This window comes from Bos mutus, chromosome 12 (genome assembly GCF_027580195.1).
Source record: "Bos mutus isolate GX-2022 chromosome 12, NWIPB_WYAK_1.1, whole genome shotgun sequence".
NCBI classification, from domain to species: Eukaryota; Metazoa; Chordata; class Mammalia; order Artiodactyla; family Bovidae; genus Bos; species Bos mutus.
In genome coordinates this window covers 82,782,740-82,807,414 of record NC_091628.1, presented here as the reverse complement: position 1 = coordinate 82,807,414, position 24,675 = coordinate 82,782,740, and the positions used below count along the sequence as shown (strand labels likewise).

The 24,675-nt window shown below is 44.8% G+C and overlaps 1 protein-coding gene across 5 annotated transcripts in view; it reads left to right on the top strand.

Annotated features, from left to right (window-relative positions):
- The window catches only part of MBNL2 (muscleblind like splicing regulator 2), a 161,734-nt gene that overhangs the window by 81,703 nt on the left and 55,356 nt on the right, over positions 1 to 24,675 (top strand). For all 5 annotated transcript variants that reach the window (XM_070380808.1, XM_070380810.1, XM_070380806.1 and 2 more), the window contains one exon: positions 24,472 to 24,636. In XM_070380808.1, coding sequence (XP_070236909.1) covers positions 24,472 to 24,636 — 165 coding nt within the window. The remainder of the gene's footprint in view (positions 1 to 24,471; positions 24,637 to 24,675) is intronic.

The window sequence follows — 24,675 nt, the reverse complement described above, 5'->3', positions numbered from 1 at the left end:
CCTTAAATAACAGGCAATGATGTGGCTGCTGCTGAATCACAGCTGTGGGGGGGGGAGAGAAAAATCTCATCTTTACTTTCTGGATTCGTCTTTCTCTTTGATAATGGCCCATTTTGAGCCATAAAGCTATTATAATAGTAGGGATCACATCTCTGGGATTTTTGCCCGTGCCACTCATTCAGATGTCATTGGAAGAGCTACCCTGGTGCTTTTGTTGCCTGATGGGCCCTGGCCAGCTGCCCCAACAGCCTGCAGGCCCGCACTTCACAGAGAATCTAGCCCATGGACCTGTCCATTCAGAAACTGTTGCTCAGGTCTTACCTTTGGATCACCACGGTGCCGACGCTGACAATGACCCCACACCAGTACTCCTCTCAGAGTTTTCTAGGAAGCCCCTCCAGCTGTCACGTAGGGTAATTAACACATCCCTCTACAATTATGCATGCTGGTAGAGGAATTTCAAACATTTGGCCAGATAACAAATCCATCCCCTCTGTTAGAGAAAGGTCATTGCTCTGGCCATCTGGATATTTACTTTTCTTTAGAAATGAACTTCATGGAATTTTCTGGTGGGAGGGCAAAATGATGAGGAGGAATGGGAATTTCCTAGTAAAAATAATCTCCCATTCAACAGTGGCTATGCCCACATACTAGCAGTCTTAGATTTTACATCCAACCTTTATTTATCCCGCTGTTAGCATACGTCGTGCTTTAGTCTGCATGCTGCTACAGAGGAGTGTCTTCGATGACCTTGACATGTTACTATTGGTCTCTGTAGCATAGTACATATCTCTGTTATCATCCATGTGTTCATGAAAGCGACCAGCAACCACTTTGGGGGAAGTCGAGAAAGAAAAGACACTGGGAGGAATGCAAGGATGGATAATTCCTGCCATTAAGAGGGATGTGGGTTCGCGGGAGGGAACACACAAGTGACTGTAATACAGGGATCTTAAGCCTTAACTGCCAGAAAGATAGATGAAATGAATCCCTGTGGAAGGAGAAGACATGTCTGAGGGGGGTTCATTGGAAAAGACCCTGATGCTGGGAAAGATTGAAGGCAAAAGGAGAAAGGGGCAGCAGAGGATGAGATGGTTAGAGAGCATCACTGACTCGGTGGACATGAATCTGAGCAAACTGGGAGATAGTGGAGGACAGAGGAGCCTGGTGTGCTGCAGTCCATGAGGTTGTAGAGTGGGACACGACTTAGCGACTGAGCAACAAAAATAAGTAGGCTCAGTGGAGAAAAGGGCACCTGAGATGGGCCTGGGAGGTGGGGGAAGAGGGCTTTTGAGGCAGAAATAGCTGCGGGAGCATGAGTTTAGTGAGAGGAGAGAGTGGAGTATTTGGAATCTGAGGGTCCTGCTAGTTGAACTGCAGCGTAGAGGAACATGGGCCATGTCAGGAGATGAAATAACAATGATGTGTCCAAATGGGGTCCAAGGAGAGGTGGAATGCCAGAGTGAGGAATTCAGAATTAATTTGGTGAGTCAGGACCACGAAGGATTTTGAGCACAGAGATGAAAACTTCGAAAGATGACCTTTTCGAATGTTCCAGGTTGAATTGCATCCTTCCTCCACAGCCCCTCCCCCATCCCACCTCCCACCCCTGCCAAGTCCTGTGCTGATGTCCAGTCCCTCGTCTCTGAATGTGGCCATGTTTAGAGAGAGGGTCCTTATAGCTGTGACCTGGTGAAAGCAAGGTCATTGTGGTTTAGTTGCCAAGTCGTGTCTGATTCTTTGGACTTCAGCACGCCAGGCCTCCCTGTCCCTTACCATCTCCCAAAGTTTGCCCAAGTTCATGTCCATTGAATCAGTGAAACCGTCCAACCATCTCATCCTCTGTCACCCTCTTCTCCTTCATTAGGTCATTAGGGTGGGGCTGTAATCCAACGCAACTAATGTTCTTATTAAAAGGGGAAATTTGGACACAGAAATGTACCTACAGGAAAGAGTGCAAGAGACACAGGGAGAAGATGCCAAACCAAGGAGGGAAGCCTGGAACCTCCCCTTGAACCTTTTGGAGGAGCATGGCCCTGCTGACACCTTGGCTTCGGACTTCTAGCCTCTGGAACTGAGACAATCAATGTCTTTGGTGTGAGCTTCCCCACCAGAACTTTGTTAACGCAGCCCCCAGCAAACTGGGTTTCCCTCATAACTCAGTTGGTAAAAGAATCCACCTGCAGTGCAGGAGACCCTGGTTTGATTCCTGGGTCAGGAAGATCTGCTGGAGAAGGGATAGGCTACCCACTCCAGTATTCTTGGGCTTTCCCTGTGGCTCAGCTGGCAAAGAATCTGCCTGCAATGGGGGAGACTTGGGTTGGGAAGATCCCCTGGAGAAGGGAAAGGCTACCCACTCCAGTATTCTGGCCTGGAGAATTCCGTGGACCCTGTAATCCATGGGGTCGTGAAGAGTCGGACAGGACTGAGTGACTTTCACTTTCGGCAAACTAGCATGGTGTCGGTGGGTGCAATGGGCTGGAGTGGGTAGAATATGGACTCTTGGAATGAAATACATGTGCCTCACAGGGGCTGGTGGCATGGGAAATGGTGGCAGAAGGAAGAGAGAGCAATGGAAAATGCCGTGGAGAGAGATGCTCTTGACTGAGGCCCTGGCAGGAGTATCAAGGTGTAAGCTACGGCCAGTAGGCAGCTCCTCGCGCTTTGTTGAGGGTTCCGATTGGGCAGGAGAAGGCCCGGGTTCCAACTAGTCCTGGCTTCAGCACCAGTGACCTCTGTGATCCCAGACCAGTCGTGTTCTCTCTCTAGCCCAGGGTCTCTACTGTAAAAGGAGGGGATCGCACTAGATCAGCTCAAGGATTCCAGATCCCAAGAATTTGTGTTTTATGATGCTAATTACACAAAGTTTTATGTTCAGATACAATAAAGACACGTTTGTGTGTATATGTGAGTGAGCTTTATAACCAACCTGTTTCTAAAAGGAACCGGAGGAAACTTTCAGAATTGTTTTTAAAAGGGACAGCAGAGTAGAATATCAATTCAGAGGAAACGATCACGGGTCACCTGAGATGAACTCATTACTGGATTTGGACTTAAGCTCCAAGTTTCCTGGCAGTTGAGGCAACAAGAAAAAACATCTGCTCATTGTCTGATAAAAATCAGTGTAATGTGATTAGTTCTTGAGGAAAAGAACTAGATGATGCTGAGTGCTCAGCTATGATTACACTTTTAAATACTGCTGATTCAAGATGCATTAAGCCTTGCAAAAATCCATACTCTTTAATCCAATAATTTCACTTAACCTGAAGAAATAAAAACAGGGCAAAGAGGATGACTGTGTGAAAATGCTTGTCACAAAATTATTTATGAAAGTGCAAGACTGTAAGGAATCAAAATGAGAGAAATAGTTAAATTAATCGTACCTCTTTTCAGGGTATTATAATGCAGGCAACGAAAACAAGACTCCCCAGCAGCAGAAAGGAACAGACATGCTGATGACAGGCTCAGTGAGAATAATCAGGAGATGAAATGATTTGTTCACCAAGATTATAGTTATATTCCAATATGGAAAACATCAAAAAGCAGTCCTCAAACAGGAACAATTATGATAGAGTGGTGCTCTTAACAGTGATTTCCCACCACCATTGCCCAAATTTTAAATAATGTTTACAACTGAATTTAGAAGAACAAGTCACCTCACGTACTTAAGCTTTGCTTTCTAGATGTCCTATAAGGGATTTTAGTTTTTTCGTTCAAAAGAAAGGCAACGTTTTCAGAAATGCAAAAATAGCCAACTGAAATTGTATTGCTTGGGAAAAGCAATCGATTGGGAAAATGCTAATCGATTTCTTGAAATATCTTTTGTTTTTTTTTTAGAAATGATTCTTTTTTTAACAGGTGTGGATGTTACAGGTCACACAGAAGCTCTCGCTGTTGGCTTCTGAGGTTACTGGAAAGCTGGCGGAATTAAGCACGTGCTGAGATGCTAGTAGGGAGCTGCTGCTGCTGCTAAGTCGCTTCAGTCGTGTCCGACTCTGTGCAGTCCCATAGACGGCAGCCCACCAGGCTGCCCTGTCCCTGGGATTCTCCAGGCAAGAACACTGGAATGGGTTGCCATTTCCTTCTCCAAGTAGGGAGCTAGTGACGGATTAAAATCCAACAATCCTCCACCTGTAGCACCTTCTTAGGCCCCCACACCTTGGTGAAGTCCCTTCCAGTGAGCTCCCAGGCACCAATATTCCTTATTTTGCATAACCTGCCCCCTTATTCACTACAAATCATTCTTCCCTGTGCTAGTCTTGATCTTGTTATTATTTCCTCAAAATAAAGAAAGGAGCTTCTACCTGGTACCGATTCGAATGAAAACAGCTAATTATGATCAAGAACTAGCTCTTAGTGTTGAATTGAAACCCTGAGAAGTTTTACATTTTCAAAATCCTATGGCATGTGTAAACAATCTAGAAATGAGTCATCGCGGGCAATAACCTGAAAAATTGATTCACAGAAGAAAATATAGGTGCATATGTCACCCGACAGTCCAGCCTTTTCAAAGCACTTCTAAACATAGAAGAAACAAAAACCAATCAAATGTAATAAATCGCATTAATAGAATGAAGAGGGAAAAAATGCATCACTTCAGCTGACGCAAAAAAGCATTTGATAAAGTCCAACACCCTCTCATGATAAGTAAGTTTCTCTTCTACTTGCAACACTCCTCCCACACTTGAAGTCTCTTTCTTAGGTTCTTTTCCTAATTTCATGTTTTCTTCACTAGTTTCTGTCTGCTGTTTTCTTTTACTCAAGCAGATCATTTCACACTGAAGTTTAAATGATTTTAAGGTTATTCTCATTGTAAAAGGCCTAGGCCAGAAAAAACAGGAAATACCTCCAAGAAATGAGTCTGTAGTAACAAAGCTTAGAGATTCAAAAGGCCCACGGAGGCTTGTTTGCATTGGTCTTGTTCACTCTAACACCACTGAGTTAAGAACTAAAATGTCAGTAGCCCACAATTTACATTCATTTATTACTTATCATTTACTCCTTACAGGTTTTTGAAGAATTAAAATTCCTTTGTTAACACTGAAAATTTTTATCTGAGCTTCTGGGCTCATGTTTCTATTATCTGTTGAGGGAGAACACACCTTACAAAAGTTAACTATGAATTCAATGAACTATTGTATGTTTCCATCTGTATTTCATTGCTAACAACAGCATTGTATAACCTTGAAGACTGTAATACTATATTTACAAGCCACTGTTCACATGTTCTACAGGCAGTGTTTGGTAACACATGCTTCCATGTCCCCCTGGCCCAAACTCTTCCCACTCCCCAGGGGAGCACCCATGCTCTCTAGAGAGAAGCACAGATAATTTCAGAGTAAAGTTCAATCCAGAAAATGCTTAGAAGGAATTGCCTGTATATGTGCCAAAAAGTAGTAAATTCTCCCATACCTCGGGCTCGAAGTTCTAAAGCTCCTGTGGCTCTTAGCATCCTGACATTTGCTAGGGTAAAGGAAGGTCCAGTGTGTTCACTTTAAATCCCCAAAATAGAAACTGAGCTGTCAATTTGATTACCCTGAGGCCGATTTTCCCTGCTTTCCTTCTTTTCCATTCATCTAGGTGCACTCCTGCCCTCACACCACAGGTTATTAGGTCCGGCACCTTCACAGAAAGCAGAGCAGGAGAATCTCGGCCAGTGTCCTCTTTGTGAGATACTCCTCAAAGTAAAAATTTTAAAAGTCTGATTGAGCAGCCGCTACAATACTTTGGCCACCTGATGCAAAGAGCCGACTCATTAGAAAAGACCCTGATGCTCGGAAGGATTGAGGGCAGGAGGAGAAGGGGGCGACAGAGGATGAGAAGGTTGGACGGCATCATCAAACTCAATGGACTTGAGTTTGAACAAACTCCGGGAGGTAGTGAAGGACAGGGAAACCTGGAGTGCAGCAGTCCCTGGGGTTCCAAAGAGTCGGACGCGACTGAGAGACTGGACAACAACAACAGCTGAGCAGGAGGGTGAAACTGGGGAATAAGGCAAGGATTCCTTTATATTGTCAGGTGTAAAATGGTGTAAGTCTGACCAGGAGTTTGCCAGGCTCTGTCCTAAAGACCTTTCTCCCTTTGCTGTTCTTTGAGGTGCATCTGAGGTTGCTGGTGGATGGTTTTATCCCCTCAGCACAGCTCCAAGAGGCAGGAAACAGCCTGATCCCTCCCAGCTGTCTGGATTTTAAGACTGAGAGGGAGGGTGGGGAGATTGCCACCCGTCTCCTTTGGAGGAACAGAGTGGGAGAGGTCCAGGGCCTGGCATGCTGGAGAGAGGGTCTCCACCCCGCCCCCACACACACCCCCTCAGCCCTGCGTACTTTAGCCTTCCTCCTTCTCCCAGCCTCTGGCCTGCTCCCTGGTCACAAGGGCAGTGCTAAATGGAGCTCTGTATGAGATCAGCAGTATTTAGCGATTGGAAGTCTGACATAATGCACTTTCTCATAATTTATTAAAGTTGCTAATACATTTGAAAAATATGTGAAGAACATGGAAAACCTTTGGGTAATATCGTCCAGTGCATTAACCCTCCATTGATTTTGCACCTCAATCAGAGTAAGAGCCAAAGTCCTGCTGAGGAGCCTGGTCACCCGGCTCTGGTTGCCTCGCCCTCCCCACCTCTCCCGTCTCAGTGACGGCTCTTCAGTGGTGCGCTCTGCTCCAGCCACGCTGCCTCGGTTGCCGTTCTAGAACACTCTAGGTGCACTTCCGCCTGTGGGCTGCTGCACTTCCTGTTTCCTGTCTCCTCTTCCCAGAGTCCACCAGGCTTGTTCCCCTGCCTCTGTCAGGTCTCAGCTGGCCTCTGTTCTCTGAGACCTCCTCCCATCCCTCTTAACAAAAACTGCCGAGTTCCCCAGCCACGCACTTCCTGGCTCCCTTAGACTGGTTTTTCTCCATAGCTCTGATGCTCACTATGTACAGTATTGGCCAAAAAGTTCTTTTGGGTTAAGTTTTTGGCCAGCCCGATGTTTTACTTCTCTGTCTTCTTTAGTGCCTGTCTCCCCACCATTAAATGTAAGCTCCATAAGGGTAGGAACTTTTGCCTGTTTTTTTTCCTTATTCTCTGTCCAGTGCTGAGAACAGAGGAAAGTGAAAGTTGCTCTGCTGCTGCTGCTAAGTCACTTCAGTCGTGTCCGACTCTGTGCGACCCCATAGATGGCAGCCCACCAGGCTCTCCCATCCCTGGGATTCTCCAGGCAAGAACACTGGAGTGGGTTGCCATTTCCTTCTCCAATGCATGAAAGTGAAAAGTGAAAGTGAAGTCGCTCAGTCATGCCGGACTCTTAGCGACCCCATGGACTGCAGCCCACCAGGCTCCTCCATCCATGGGATTTTCCAGGCAAGAGTACTGGAGCTCAGTTGTGCCCAACTCTTTGCGACCCCATGGACAGTACAGACCATGGAATTCTCCAGGCCAGAATACCGGAATGGGCAGCCATTCCCTTCTTCAGTGGATCTTCCCAACCCGGGGGTTGAACCCAGGTCTCCCACATTGCAGGCGGATTCTTTGCCCGATGAGCCACAAGGGAAGCCTGAGAACAGAGGAGATGGTCATGAAATACACAGTGAGTGAATGAATGTCTGAAAATGGTAGTGAATTCTGTCTAGGAACGTGATATACACATTAGTCTAACCTATAGATTGATATGGGCTTCCTCTGTGGCTCTAGTGGTAAAGAATCCCGCCTGCCAAAGCAGGAAACCTAAGAGATGTGAGTTTGATCCCTGGGTCACAAAGATCGCATGGAAGAGGGCATGGTAACAGACTCCAGTATTCTTGCCTGGAGAATCCCATGGATAGAGGAGACTGGCAGGCTACAGTCCAAGGGGTTACAAAGAGTCGGACACAACTGAAGTGACTTAGCACCACGCGCACATAGATTGATATATGCATAACCCACCCATGTATCTCCTGGACATCCAGGTGCCTCACCTGCAGATTTTGCGGGCTTGTGCGTTCCCCAAACATGGGGGTCCCTGAGGCTGTTAGTGCTGCCTCCTTCTGCCCTAAGACCTGGAGATGTGCTGGCAGCAGCTGACTCGGGTCGTTCCCTTCAATTATTAATGTATTAAAATTCAACTATATTTTTTAAATGTATTCAATCACCTTAATTGGATTTGTAAGAATGCATGATTTATGAAACACTACATGGGTCCTTTCAGCTACTATTACAATCAAATATTACTCATTACTACAGTTTCTTCCCTTTCTTCTCTTCATGTGTCTAGAGTTTCTTAAAGTTAGAAGCAATTTATTTTTCATCTTTTGTATCCACTTGGGCCTAGTACAGTACCATGCATAGCATAGGAATTAATCATTTATATTCTCAGAGCGTAGGGAGTTTTGGCAGAGCCAGGTTTGGGTAGGTTCAAACTTTGGATCTTCCCCTTACTCGCTGTGTGGCCTTGGAAAGGTAACCTTTCTGAGCCTTGGTTTCCACATCTGAAAAATGGGGATTAAAAATAAGATTTACCCCCAGCGACTTACAATAAACACTAACAGGATGTTCCTGAGAAACACTTAGCACCATACTTGGTGCATTGTGAACATTCAGTAGATATCACTTGTGTAAGGAGATGAACACGTGAAAGAAGCACAGTGATTAAGAGCAGTGGCTCAGGCATCACCCTGTTTAAATCCTGTTTCTTCCTCTTGCTCCTTTTATGACCTGGAACCAGACAGTTAAGCTACCAGCTCTAGGTTGTCCCATGCATCACAAGGAGATGTTAATAGTGCCTCCCTTTCTGATAGGTTTGCTGAGACAGTGCTGGTGTAGCACTTAGCACAGTACTAGCATGAATTTAATAATAAGTAGTCAATAATAATAATAATATCAGTATTGTACTCAATAAATGTTACCAAGTATTGCTACCCTATATATAGTTCTCTTAAAAAATAATAATAGTACTGGACTCTAATAATGGATGGATTCAGTTTACAAATAAACCTGACCAGCAATTGCTGGACTATGAAGAGCTTAAGTGTCCAACCAATAGTCATGTATGGATGTGAGAGTTGGACCATTCATTAAGAAGGCTGAGTGCTGAAGAATTGATACTTTTGAATGTGGTGCTGGAGAAGACTTTTAAGAGTCCATTGGACAGTAAGGGATCAAACCAGTCAATCCTAAAGGAAATCAGCCCTGAATATTCATTCGAAGAGCTGATGCTGAAGCTTTGGCCACCTAATGCAGAGAGCTGACTCACTGGAAAAGACTCTAATGCTGGGAATGACTGAGGGTAGGAGGAGAAGGGGGAGACAGAGGATGAGATGGTTGGATGGCATCACTGACTTAATGGACATGAGTTTGAGCAAACTCCAGAGATAGTGAAGCAGAAGGAAGCCTGGCATGCTGCAGTCCACAGGGCGGCAAAGAGCTGGACACAACTAAGTGACTGAACAACAGCAAAGTGTCCAACCTGCTCAAGAATCCACAACAGGGAGCACTGGGGTCTGCTGAGGGACAGCACTCCTTCCACAGTCTTAAGGAGGAGAGGGAGCAATGTCATATTTCAGTGTTTGGCTGGATGATCTGACCAGAGGGGCTCCAGAGTCTGGGGTTAGTTCTGTCCGCTGGACCAAAGAGACGCTGACCGTGAGCCCCGGGGTGCAGTCTGCCCTCCTAGGTACATCCTGCGGAAATATTCAGCAGTAGGACATCTGGGGAAAATGGGCTGATTGTCCAATGAGGGTGCATGACAGTGAGGGCAAGTCCAGGTTGTTGGCTCTGTAGGTGGGTCTGTAGGTGGGCAGCAGCTGTCCCCCGGTGGGGCAGAGCTGGGCAGACTCGTCCCTGCACCCCGTCCTCTTCCAAAATCGCCTGGTGCGTCCAAGTGCCTGTGGAGGTGGCCCTGCTTCGCAGGAACACATATCAACCTTTTCAAAAGCAACTTCAAAATGCTGGCCAAATTTACACATTTTCTTTGACTTCCCTCCTGCTTGACTGTGCGATCCTCCCCTCCTCCATCTGCCACCTTCGTGCAGTTTTAATATCAAGGACAATTTTTATCAAGTCTTTCTCTGTAATCAGGATATAAAAACGATCCCAACATTTCTCTTTGAAAATGGATCTTCAGAGACTCAGTAGGCCTTTATGCATGACTAATAAGTTCTTCAGTGAAACATTTTGTCTTTTACTAAAATAAATCTCTCCTCTTAAATCTTCCATGTGAAAAATCTGACAGCATTTAAGCCAACGAGTTTCATATGCAGAAAATTATTGTACTTGTTCAGGATTTGGGAGTTGTCGTGGTTTGTTTTTGGTCAGACAAGGGGATCTGGTTACCACAGTTCATGAAAAAAATCAGAATGCCCGTTCATAGACCAAATCCTTGTGTCAGAAGATAGCACTGTGTTTTCCTTGTATAGCCTCCAATCTCATGGAAAAAAAAAAAAAAAAAACCCATCATCTGGCATTTCTTATAGGTGACCGTATTTGCTTCAAGGGCTACAGTAACAATCACCACAAGCCAGGTGACTCAGAACAATAGGAATTTATTCTGTCACAGTTTGGGAAGCTGGAAGTCTGAAAGGAGGTGTCAGCAGGGCCATGCTTCCTTTAAAGGTCAAGGGAAGGAGCTGTTTGAGGCCTCTCTTCCAGCTTCTGACAGCCTCTAATGTTCCTTGGGTTAGAGATGGCCATCTTTTCCCTGTGTCTCTTTACACTGTCTGTCCCTGTGTCTGAATTTCCCCTTTTTATAAGGACACCAGTCATGTTGGATTAAAGCCCACCTTGATGACCTCATCTTTATCTAATCACCTCTGTAAAGACTATCTCCAAATAAGGTCACATTCCAAGGAACTGGGACTTAAGACATCAACCTCTCCCTCCAGGAAGACCCAATTCAACCTCTACCAGTCGTCCAGTGTCATCTCCCTAATGTCTTTTATCATACAAGGTGCCCACACTGTTCTGAATGAATCTTTTCCTTGTTACCCCGTAGCTTCCCCCATGGACAGGAAGGGGCACATGTTTCAGTAACGGGGGCCTAGAATTTAGCCTGGTTGACTTTAACAACATGGCCTTGGAAAATGTCTTCAAATCTCTGGGAGCCTCATTTTCCGTCCCTTTAAATTGGAATAATATATTACGAGAATGTTGTGAAGCTGTAATAAGCTATTGTGCGTGAAGAATGCTTTTTAAGGTGTAATAGGAATGTTGTGCTGGATTTCGAGTTTCTTAAAAATGGCTCTTCAGAGGGGCAACAGCACAGATTGCAGTGTGGCCTGGGTCAGGTGCCCAGCTCTGCCACTGACTCCTTGCAAGACTCTGGGATGCGGTTTCCCCCTCTCTGGGCCTCCCTTTTCTCCCATAAAGTGAGACTATTAACAGTCCCTCTGCTAAGCACTTGTATTGCAGGTTCGAGTGTGATTTACAAAGCACTCAGAAACTGCTGGTACATGATACGTGCACTATTATATAAGTCTTAGCTATTTTTATGGAGGGTAGGATCGCATCTCAGTACCCTGTGTGCAGTTCCATCCCCGTTTCTGGCCGTGAGCAGAGGCAACCGCAGCGCTTGCTGAATGAAGGAAGGAAAGGAGACCCTCAGCTCCTGCCTTCAGGAGACCCTCACCTCCACTCTGTCATGTGTCTCAGCTGACCCTCCCCTAAGTGGCCAGGCCCACCCCCCACCCCCATCCCATGTTTCCTGAATGAAGTGCAGTTTCCTCCTGCGGCCGCTCAGTTTGCAGGTCAGTCCCCAGGCAGCAGGTAATCCACACCAGCCTGAAGAGGACTGTGCTTCTCTGTGTTACTAAAAATGAATGTACCCTGAAAAGGACACTCTACCCTTCCCTGTCCTTCCAGTGCTTCTTCACCTGATTGGCCCTGTTTTCCTGGTTGTTTTCCCCCTTATCCTCCCTTTCCTGCCCACTCCTTCCCAATGCTCCATCCATACCTTAACTCTCCCTTCTCCCACCTCCTCCTGGAAGCCTTCCCAGCTTGACACCAACAGTCCATTACTCTGGCTTGTCACAAATATATTTATAATCAGGCGTGACATGCAAAGTATTTTAACTTAAACACCTCCCAGGACAGTGACCAATCAGAATGCCCCAGAGCTGGGTCAGGGAGGCCCCCACCCTGCTGTGTCAGATTCAACTCTTTGATTCCTGAGATTCAGGAGGGAGCTGGTAGGATCTGGAGGAAGGGACTAGAATGACCAGAGAAGTGGGAAGACACCTGACACTTGACAGGCTTGGGACTGTGGCTCTTTCTGCAGAGAGACAGAGGTATACCACCAAATGCCAACCTTTAGGTCTGAGTGTCTACCTTGTCCAAATTCCAGGAGATTCCCTCGCGTGGTTTCCATTCAGACTGAGAGAGAATCTACAGTAGCAGAAGGTGTATAATAAAGTTTGCGTCTTTGGCTAGATTTCACTTACTTGGAAAATGACCAGTTTCTGATAATACTTTTCAACTGACGATAATGAAAAATCATAGCCTGTGTTTCCTAAGCGTGTCCTTTGTTTTGGGTGCTGTGTGAAAGCCTTTATCAGGCTTCAGGAATTTGACCCCCACAGAGCGGTGGTGAGTTAGTCTGATGGTGGTGGTTTAGTCGCTAAGTCATGTCTGACTCTTGTGACCCCCATGGTTGTAGCCTTCCAGGCTCCTCTGTCCATGGGATTCTCCAGGCAAAAATACTGGAGTGGCTTGCCATTTCCTTCTCCAGGGGATCTTCCCAACCCAGGGATTGAACCTGGGTCTCCTGCATTGCAGGCAGACTCTTTACCAACTGAACTCCAGAGAAGTCCCTGTGAGTTAGTCTGGCTTGTTTTCACTTTCCAAATTGCCAACCCTTAATCCCCTCCCCCACCTCCCTCTACATATATCCAACTAGATAATCCGATAAAGATCTTAGTCTCAACATGATCTGTCCCTTCCTCAAGGGTCATCCCAGCCCCTGAACTAGGCAGAGTTTCCCACAGTGTGTTTACAGCACCTTGAATCCCACCCCCCGCCCCCACCATCATGGCATTGCTCACTCTGTGTTCCAGCTGCCCATTTAATATTTACAGGGCTCGGCAGGTGATGGGGCTCAAGAAGATTTGCTGGCTCAAAGACAGGAGAAGTCATTTGACAGGATGCACTGAGTGCCTACCATGCGAGGGTCCCTGTATGGAGAGGTATAAGTCGTAGACCAGGGGACTTCCCTGGAGGGTCCCTGGAGGCCAGTGGTTACGACTTGGCCTTCCAGTGCAGCGGGTGCAGTTCAATCCCTGGTTTGATTAAGATTCCATATGCCTTGTGGCCAAAAAAGCAAAACAAGAAAGAGAAGCAATATTGTAACAAATTCAATGAAGACTTTACAAATGGTCCACAAAAATAAAAAAGACATGGATGAGGAAGGCCTGCTCTCTCCCACAGGAAACATCCTAATGTTGTGACATTAACAATTTCATGGAGCCTCTGTTTCTCCCATGGCCATGGCCATGCACGCATGGATGAATATGATGTCAGAAAACTAGACGCTATGAAGTCAAACAGTAACTAGACTAGTTCTGTATTATGTCCATACATCATCACCATCCACGCTGACTAATGTTCCTCTGTGACTCAGAAGACATCGATCTTCTAGCTAAATAGTTTTCGAATGAAGCATCTGATGCCTGGAAATTAGTTTCCTTACATAACTGGAAAAATGGAGGGACTGTTTTTGGTCTCACTAATTTCTCTTACCTGGCACATTTTCAGTTACTACTTAAAGTTAACAAGACAGAGAATCCTTACCAGTCAAGACAGAGCTTGGCCCCAGCATCAAATCGACGAACAGCTCTTTCCAATTCTAAAACACAGGAGTATGAAAATTTAAACTGCCCAGGCTCAAGGGCAGAGAAAAGGATAGAAATCTAGGAGAAAACCAGTGAAAAAGGCTTCTTCACATAATTGGAGAATCAAGGGAAGGAGACACGCTCAGTACATTTTAAAGCATATATATAAAAAGTTATCTTGAGGCTTAACGTTAATAAATTAATTGATTAATTAAATTTCTCAGGCAGCCAAATTCATTTTTAGAAAAAGATTGAAACATGCTTTGAAATGGAAAACTACAAACAATTCACCCTCTTTGCCTCTCCTCCCCACTTAATGAATTTTTATGTTTCATCTATTTAAAATGGTCACAAATTAGGTCTTTTTTTTTTTGAATTATTTATTTAATCTATTTGGCTGTGCTGGGTCTTGTTGCGGCATGTGGGATCTAGTTCCCTGACCAGGCATAGAACCCAGGCCCCTGCGTGGGGAGCGTGGAGTCTTGGCTCCTGGACCACCAGGAGGTCCCCACAGACTAGGTCTTAACCACACAGCAGTGCTTGAAGGAACGGGGCAGTCACCTTGGCATGACTATAAGGAATCACAGATCTGCTCCCGGAGTACTGGCTGCCCTAAATGCAGACCGAGAGAGGGCCGACTCCAAGCATTTGCAGCTCCCTGTAAGGAGGAGAAAGCACCAGCGTTGGGGAAGAGCACTCGACCTCCGCTCCATAGTCCGGGGGAGGCAGAGGAATGATGTACTGTGTCTTCTCATATGGTTTTCTGGGGAGAAATGCAAACTAAACCACAGCTCCCATTGTGACCTGTGCCATGCATCTGCACAACCTGATTCATGTTTTTCCTTATCCTCTCCTAAATTCACTGCTCAGCGGTAGAGAATCTGGTAAAGAATGCAGGCGATGCAGTTTCAATCCCTGGGTCGGAAAGATTCCCCTGGACAAGGAAATGGCAACCCACTCCAGTATTCTTGCCTGGAGAATCCATGGACAGAGGAGCCTGGTGGGCTACTGTCCATAGGATCACAAAGAGTTGGACATGACTGAAGTGACTTAGCATTCAAGAAAACAGCACACAGACTCACAGTTGTGCAGTGATTGGTGTGGGTAAAATCGAAGGTATTGCTAACTGCCTGTCAGCATGCCTAGTTTTCCTTAGTTTATGCATCTGGCTGCCTCTCCAGTCTTCTTTTATAACATCCTACGTTTCCTCCATCCCTTGGAAGCAAAAGAGAAAAACACACCCTAGAAAAGTTTGTAAACATTCCCTTTTTATCTGTCTTTAATAATGGGGCCTCCCTGATAGCTCAGTTGGTAAAGAATCCACCTGCAATGTCAGAGACCTGGGTTCGATCCCTGGGTTGGGAAGATCCCCTGGAGAAGGGAAAGGCTACCCACTCCAGTATTCTGGCCTGGAGAATTCCATGGACTAAGTCCATGGGGTTGCAAAAAGTTGGACACGATGGAGTGACTTTCGCTTTCAATCAGTATAATATTTTATGTTATTTGCCAAAAGAGTATAGCATACATAGACTATAAAAGATGAATTATAATATAAATTGGACTAAATTTCTAATAAGCAGAAAGTTCTTATTATAAATTCAACCATAATATTGATGAGATGGGCAATTGTTCATTTTGATGAGACTTCTGGTTATCATTTGCTTGTAGTCATTCCCTGAATCTATAATTTCCTCTAATTCTGATGCCCTTATGTGGCTTGTATTTTATTTGGTGTATTATGTAGTTGGAGCTAATGATACAAGGAGCTCATGTAGTTCAATTAGTTTATTTAAATTCAAAAGAAGCCTGAAAGCCTAATCTGTCACTTGCCTTAGAGCAGAGCTATTTCAGTCTCGTAGTTAATGTTAGAAATTAAGCCCCGATGTAAATAACCATTTTATTCCCCTACGCTTTGTCTTGCCCATATCTTTCTGGAAATGTGCTGGAGAAGGAAGAGAAGGTTCAGGCCAAATGTTAAACTCAACCTTTGCTCCTGACTTAGACCCAGAAAAATGATGAACCCATAGAAATCTGCTTGAACCAAGGCCTTTGTTTTTTTCCAAAAACTTTTGAGAGATTTGGAAACTGGGAAACTGAGTCAGTGAGCATCTGATACACCTAGCCAGTTTAGTCACTGAGAAAATATCTGCTAAGCAACTTGGGTTTCCCAGGTGATTCACCAGTAAACAATTTGCTTGCCAATACAGGAGACGTGGGTTCAATCCCTGGGTCGAGAAGATCCCCTGGAGAAGGAAATGGCAACCCACTCCAGCATTCTTGCCTGGGAATCCCATGAACAGAGGAGCCTGGTGGGCTACAGCCCACGGGGGTCACAAAGAGTCAAACACAACTGAGCACAGCTAAGCAGCTTACATCACAGGGACCTAAGCAGTGGCCCCTTTGATTGAATTTTCTAGTTTCAAGCTGTGTACACTGTAGGTACTTAATCAATCCTCCAATTGATTTTGACTCAGTTTGCCGTTTCTGCTGATGTGCTCCATGCCTGGGCTGTCATATGGACTTCTCACAATTCTCAGAACTTATTGGGACTGTTGCCAACGTAAGTCTCTGGTGTCCCTTTTTACTATAACTTCTTTATGTGGCCTTCTCCTTTTACCAGATTAGGAACATTCCACAGGGAAATAGATATAGAATTGACAACATGTAGCAAATTATGGTTTTTTGTAGAGCAACTGCAGCTGTTTCTCAAGCTCTCACAAACACTCAAAGGGGTTCAGATATGGAAACATGATCACGCCTCCATTTGACAGATGAGAAAACTGAGGCACAGACTATTATATATTATGTGTAAAATTCAGTTTAACCATCTTGGGAAGAAGCCACAACCAGAACTGGGGATTTTCCCACTATGATGCATAGCTGCTTTAAACTAGATTAGTCATGCCATGTTAATCAGCCCTGTCAAGTTTCAGCAGGAAAGATATTAAAGAAAATCAGATCTGAGGTTCTTCTAAAGAAAGAAAGAAAGAGAGAGAAGAAGAGTTGGCACTGATTGTGAGAACAAGAATAATAAAAGCGTTAAAGAGCTTGGTAGAGAGGCCGGAGCGAAGCACCATGATAGAGAGACTGAACTAGTATCAGAAAGGTGGTTTTTTAATACCAAGTATTTTATCTGCTCTGCAGAGAAGGTGTTAGTAATAATGATGAGAAGGATAATAATAATAAAAACTTACAGAGGGCTTACTATGTGCCAGGAACTGTCCTGGCATGTACACTGTATATGCATTAAATGTTAATCCTTCCCCAAGTCTAGGAAGTGGGAACTCTTGTTATCCCCATTTTACAGATGTGGCAACTGGAGACCACAAGGTCCCATGGAAAGAACAGCAGAGCTGGATTTTGAGCCCACATAGTCCAGGTCCAATATTTCGCAGGTGGCTAAGTGGTAAAGAACTTGCCTGCCACTGCAGGAGATCCAAGTTCGATCCCTGGGTTGGGAAGATCTCCTGGAGGAGGGCATGGCAACCCACTCCAGTATTCTTGCCTGGAGAATCCCACGGACAGAGGAGCCTGGTGGGCTACAGTCCGTGGGGTGGCAAAGAGTTGGACATGGCTGAGCGACTGAGCACACAAAAAGTTCAGGTCCAGGGACTGTTCCCTTTACCCCTAGTGCAAACTGCCTCTCCAGGAACGAGTCCAGGACAGAGCCGGCTTCAGAAACATGGCTCCAGGACAAGAGGATCTGCCACCGCCTCAGGATTTTGCTAAATTGGTTTCCGTCATGTGGAAGGTGAGGGAATCTGAGAGGTTCTTCCCTGACTTCCACAGGATCCCAAGCAGGCCCCTGGACTCTGAATGTCCCCACAGGCCACTTGGGAGTGCGCACTGTCTGCCCCTAATCTTGAAGTGACGTGAAGTGAAGTGGCTCAGTCATGTTTGACTCTTTGCAACCCCATGGACTGTAGCCTACCAGGCTCCTCCGTCCTTGGAATTTTCCAGGCAAGAATACTGAAATGGGTTGCCATTTGCTTCTCTAGGGCTTCTTCCCAACCCAGGGATTGAACCCGGGTCTCCTGCACTGCAGGCAGACGCTCTACTGTCTGAGCCACCAGGGAAGCCCCCAATCTTAGCGTCGGATTCTCCCTTCCACAGCCTGGCCGGCTCCCTTGAAAACGCCATCACGTGCTGAAAGCAATGAGCAGCCAAGACCCAACTGGAAAAGGTGAAATTCAGTGGATCAGGCTGTGACCCTGGCCCTCAATTGGAATTATCTCCCAAAGGGGCCTTTTTAGAGTCTGCTGATCAACAGCATGGCTCACACTAAGAAACAATTTCAAATTATCCTGAGTGATACCGCAGGGGTCTATTGTCAGTGTGAACTGTAGATCATATAAAATCCATTGCTTTTCCCATGGAAAACTAATGGGATATAGTTTTCTGTTAGTAATCCCTATGGGCACAACTCCTACTGTTAATCCCTGTAACAGTCTCCTAATTAATCTGTTTTCTTTTTTGCTTCCATATTTTAACTGACTTTTTCAATTAAGAGCATATGAGGAAAAGATTCTGAAACTTACTTGTTTTTAAATAAGCAATTAGAAAACCTCCTTTTCCAATTATGCTTTTTCTTTCTCGCACCAACCTGATTCTGAAATCTTTTCTCAGCCAAAGCCGCATTTATTCTCTCCCACATCGTGTCATATAATGACCATGTAATTCTGAGAGCTCACATCTGTTGTTCTGCCAAGTACATGTTATAGTTATTTAACATTTTTCCTCTCGTCCTGTTGAGAATCAACATGGGTATTCTGTATTAGAATCTTTCATGGTTGCTTATTTTAATAAACTTAATTCAGCTTGAAATTCTTACTTGCTTCTAGCCATTCTCCCTAAACTGAATTTTCCTGGAGTAGAGAGTATTTTTGGAGGTGGAATGAAATGTACAAAAATCCTATGTAAACTATATCCCAATTCTGTTATTGTTTTTAAATAAATGGATTCCAAACGATATAAACCATTATATTAGATATAAAAATCTAATAATCGGGATAAGATTTTATTGTTGCTGTTGTTGTTCAGTCGCTAAGTCGTATCTGACTCTTTTGTGACCCCATATCCCTCCAGGCTCCTCTGTCCATGGGATTTACCAGGCAAGAATACTGGAGCAGGTTGCCATTTCCTTCTCTAGGGGATCTTCCCGATCCAGGGATCAAACCTGCATCTCCTGCCTTGATTGGCAGGCAAATTCTTTACTGCCGAGCCACCAGGGAAGTCCAGGATTTTATACATAGCATAAAACTTAAATCTGATGTGGCTTTTCTCCTGTTTCAAAACTTTCAGTGCAATCAAGGTCATAGCCCTTAACTTGACACCCAAAGTTCGTTGTTATCTGGTTCTAGTCAACTTCTTCCTGTTTTCTCTCTTAACATCCTCTCCACTGCAGCCCACACCAAGTTCTGTGATCCAGCCTTGAGAAACTTCATGAAGGTCCCAGATGGTTCAGCCCCCTAGCACATCCTCTTCCTCTTTCTCTCATGTTGGATTCTCCCCCTCCACACACACATGCACACACACACACACACACACACGCACGCACATGCACACACACTTCAGCCCCCACTCCCTTGCCAAGCTCCTTCTCATCCTTCAGGTCTCCGTTTAAATACGTCACTTCTTCAGAGCCCTCGCTTGCCACCCGTCTCCATTCTAACGCTCTCCCTCCTCCTTCTCTCAGCCTTCTCCAGAACCCGCTCCATGATTTGTAATTAAACATTTGTCTGTGTCGCTGTTTAGCTAGTATCTGTCTTCAACACTAGATTGCAGGCTTCCGGAAGGGAGGCAGCAGAGCCTATGTTTTCTCATCTTTTAGTTCGCAAGCCCTTCACTCAGCACCTGACATAGAGCAATAAATATTTGTGGAATGAAGGAAGGAATGAGACCCTAACCTGGAAATATATATACCACAAACAAAGTGAATGTGATTCCAGAACACCTGTCGCTTCTGTAGTTGGTGGGTCCCCCCCTGGAGCGAGTGGAGTCCTCTGGGCTACCATCTCCACATTAGACCCAGACGTGGGACCATCGGCCTGGACTCCTCCAGGGCTCCTGTTTTCCATTTCTAGAAGGTTCTTCACAAGGAATCTGGGATGGCGCCCCCCTACTCCGTCCCACAGAAGAAGCTGTGCCAGTCCTCTTCTCCAGGGACTGGGCCCTACCTCTCTTATCTCTCCGCAAACAGTCTTTAACCAGAAGAGGAAGAGTTAAAATAAAACAAGAAACAATCCTGGCAGTCACAGGAAGACTTTGCCAAGACATTTTTCATCTTTATTTCTTGGACCAAAATTGAGAGACACTATTTTTGACAGTTTTGTTTTGTTTCGCAGTGATATACAAAGATGCTTTACATTTCTGCTCACTGCCCCCTCTCCCAATCGGCTATGACAACTTGCTTTGATAATCAGCAGTTTTTGTGTGATGATGCATGTCCTGACAAATCTTACTCCTTAACTAAAACTTCTTACAAGTTGTTTACGGTGTCAAATAGCTTGTTATATTTTGACAGTAGCTTTTCCTTTAGGACTTACAGAGTCCTGTAGGATCCCTTCCTAAAATTCTGCTGCCTGGAGTTTTCCTGATGTTGAATTTGTATGCCTCAGACATCCATGCTATGATACCCTTCAAAATATTGATATTAATATTAGATCGAACTGATTCAGGGCCCTCTTTTCAAATATGGGCTCTTGCAGAAATATCCTATAGAATTGAAAATAACCTTAAATGTAAGATACTTAAATAAGTATAATTAAGTAACCTTTATCATGCTTTCAAATGAAAAGTTACTCTATAGAAGAACCAAAAAGCCAATCAAAATGTAACTAAATCTGTAGTTTTGCACTTACTGTAAAGAAGTGAAAAGGTTTTAGTCACTCAGTTGTGTCTGACTCTTTGCGACCGTATGGACTTTAGTCTGCAGGCTCTCTGTCCATGGAATTCTCCAGGCAAGAATATTGGAGTGGGTTGCCATTCCTTTCTCCAGGAGATCTTCCCGACCCAGGGATCAAACCCGGGTCTCTCGCATTGCAGGCAGATTCTTTACCATCTGAGCCACCAGGGGCTATAAAGAGAATGATAGACAAGTATTTTTTCTTTCTTTGGTAATACTGACAACACTTCCTCAGTGCTTACTACCTGACAAGTACTTCTCTGTACCTTTTATCTGTATTATTAATAACTCATCTAATCCTACACCAGCCCTTAGAGGAAAATACAGTAATTATTTTCATTGTACAGGTGAAAACATGATACACAAGAAGTTCAAGTAACTTGCTCAAAGTTACAAAGGTAGCAAAAAGCAGAGCCAACTTATGTGCCCAGGTTTTTGCCTTCAGAGCCTGGGGGCTTAACCACTTCTCTTGCCCCCTTCCAATAGACAGAGCCAGGCAAATGAGCTTTTTCCACTCCCAAATCTTCATATATATTCTACTCTATTTTAAATCGTGTTAAGTAGCCTATCATTCTGCAAAGGATAATGCTAGATCTTTACCCTCCCTGGATGTTACCTATTGCTAATAAATAGGTTGACATTGTGATGTAACTGAGCCAGGTAAATGTTGCTTTAGAATCCGGCCCTGCTGCTGCTGCTAAGTCGCTTCAGTCGTGTCCAACTCTGTGCGACCCCATAGAGGACAGCCCACCAGACTCCCCCGTCCCTGGAATTCTCCAGGCAAGAACACTGGAGTGGGTTGCCATTTCCTTCTACAGAATCCGGCCCTACCACCCACCAATTATACAACCTTTGGAAAGTTTCTTGATCTTTCTGAGCCCATTAAGTGTTTCGTAACAGTGATCATTACAGCTGTTATAAGGAGAAAATGAGATGACCCTGTATAAACTGTCTGGCACTTGGGTAATCGATAATATTCCTCACTCCAAGCATATAAGTAAGAACGGTAGGAAATTGTATTAATTCTCATGGAAAAGAAGGTTCCATCAATAAATTACTAATTCAGTGTTGTAAATCATGTTCCATTCCCTGGAAATAGTTTGTACAGTTCCCTTAAGAGTCCCAGTTGTATCAAGAGATAAGAGCATTTACAAGAAAATCGTGTTTTTCCGGGCTAATCAAAATTTTTGCCTGCAGCTACAAAGCATTACATTAGGAGTGATGTGGTCGTTTAGTCGCTAAATCTTGGCCAACTCTTTGTGAACCCGTGGACTATAGCCTGCCAGGCTCCTCTCTCCGTGGAATTTCCCAGGCAAGAGTACTGGAGTGGGTTGCCATTTCCTTCTCCAGGGGATCTCTCCAACCCAGGAATCAAACCCGCGTCTCCTGCACATGTCTTCTGCATTGAAGGTGGATTCTTTACCACTAAACCATCGGGGAAGCCCCTTACATTAGAAGACTAGTGATCAAATCGACCATTATATGAACGAGCAAAATATAGTAGCCAAACTGGTAGACATCAGACTGTATCACAAATTCTGACTCTGTTCTATGGAACTCTGCTTTCGCAAATCCCCTCATGAGGCCCAATGTATGTTTGTGCATGTAAGCCCATACGTACATCTTGTATACCTGAGCCTTTCTGGGTGTCATCTCCCTAGTGAACTGACTGTGTTTAAAGAGAGTTTGAATTGAGGTTGTCTGGGCGCAACTTACCCTCTATACAAGAAACACCACTCTGTTTAGTCCTCCGACACCCCTACTAACGGGCAGTGGCTACATCCTGTATCCCATGACCACCTCCCACCATAGATGAAGTGAATGTATTTGGATGCCTGACATAAGGCAGCCAATCCAAAGGCTGGCCACACACCTCTGTTGAAGGAGCTGGCCTAATCTGAATGTGTTCTTGGAGATTTGATTGTAGCAAACCCCGAGACTAAGGCCATTGTCAAGGGAGGACAGAAAAAGAAGTAAAATAAGAGATGCCTGAGGCAAATTGGCAGGGCCGGAGGGACCCCAGGATATCATAAAACAATGAGTAAAGCAGAGTTACGATTAAATCTTCATCTTTAAATTCTGTGGAGAGAAGTAGATGGAGAGATGCCAAGACTGCTTTGATTCGGATTATTTTCAATTGCGGGTCCAGTTTGCCTGTATTTTTGCATTAGACCTTCCAATACTGGACCAGGTTGTCTATTTCAGGAACTTCCCTGGTGGTCCGGTGGATAAGAATCTACCTTCCAATGCAGGGACCATGGGTTCAATCCCTAGTCTGGTAACTAAGATCCCCCATGCCCCAGGGTAACTAAGCCTATGAGCTGCAAAGTTAAGCCCATGCAGAAGACCCAGCACAGCCAAAACAAACAAACAAAAAGTGTCTATTGCATACATTAGGAACCTGGATGGAGCATCCACAGTATGAACTTGAGCCTAGAGACACGCCGACCTTGCCCATGGGTGTAGAATTACTTTAGCAGTAATGTGACCCATTCCTTCTGGGGTCCCTGTACCTGCCTCAGTGTCCTCCCTGCAGAGGGTGGCACAGTTTCTCATGTTGCAAACACTAGGGCCTCAGGACAGCACAGACTGATGAGCTCAGACCACCAGGACTAGACCAGGATCTCTGTCTGCCCTTCTGCACTGCAGCGCTGGGAGATTCACACTTGGGAAGGAGCCCGTGCTGCCAAACGCACAGCTAAAACAAGCGGGAGGCAGAGTGAGAACTCCAGATGTTTAGAATTAGGATGACTATAAACAAATTTGTGTCTCCAGATCCACCCAGCTCGCTTTTTAAAATTACTTTTATATCTGGTAAACAAGCTCATATTCTCTTTTCTTGGTTGCAAATAGACTAATTCTTCAGGGAATGACAATTCTCGTGCTGGTTAGCACAGTTCATTATTCTTTCTCCAGAAATTGCATCATTCACACATCAAGATGATTCTTTCAATCGGTAGTTTGGAAAAGGTGGGAATTCAGTATAAACATTAATTACCATTTGCAGTCACTCTTCAAAGACCGACTTTAGGCACACCTGTCACCTAATTAATTTTATTTTTCACTGTGCCAACTTGAACGTCCCAGCGTTACTTTCGTTGTACACACTTCATGACATCAAAACCTGACATTAAATGTTACATAACTGTCATGGGAGCTGGGCAGGGACATGGGTGGCCGCGTTCATGTAGCAAGCTGATCTGTTGCAGGTGATCATCTGAGTTCACCTGTGCATCAGTTACTAAGAAATGCCCACTCCTAGACTAATACTCCTTCCATCACTCAAATCAGGGATGTCTTCAGCCAACCTGGAGCACACATTTCAAGAAATCAGATAGTGCTGATTACTATCCCCACAGCATAAATGTGGTACATAATTATTCACATATTGTCATCGTTCCAGCATGCACATCTACCAAGTTCAAAGCTTCCTTTTGATAAGGCAGAATAAATATGCTCCTCTGATCACCCTCCACACTGCCTGGAAGGGTCGACTTGACTCTGCAGTCACGTTTCCTTAGGGTCTTTTGTCAGAGTTAAAATCCATTCAGAACAACAGTAACATCTCAGGAAGCTTCTCTGTTCAACAGGTTTGAGCAAGGTTGATGATCAGCTAATGCCCAATCCGCTTCTTGTGTGTTCCAACTCTGATGTATATTCTAACACATCTGTGCTCGCACACACACAGATACACACCTTCGCGTGGATGAAGTGATTGTGAAACGGTTGACAAAGAGTTGAAAGCTACTTCTAACTGTGCTAAAACTAAAACTCTTTTTTTTCTCCCCCAGGGCCGTTGTTCAAGAGAGAACTGCAAGTATCTTCACCCTCCCACACACTTAAAAACTCAACTAGAAATTAATGGGAGGAACAATTTGATCCAGCAAAAAACTGCAGCAGCCATGCTTGCCCAGCAGATGCAATTTATGTTTCCAGGAACCCCACTCCATCCCGTGGTGAGTACACTGAAGCTAACGAGGACGGGCTTGCTGATG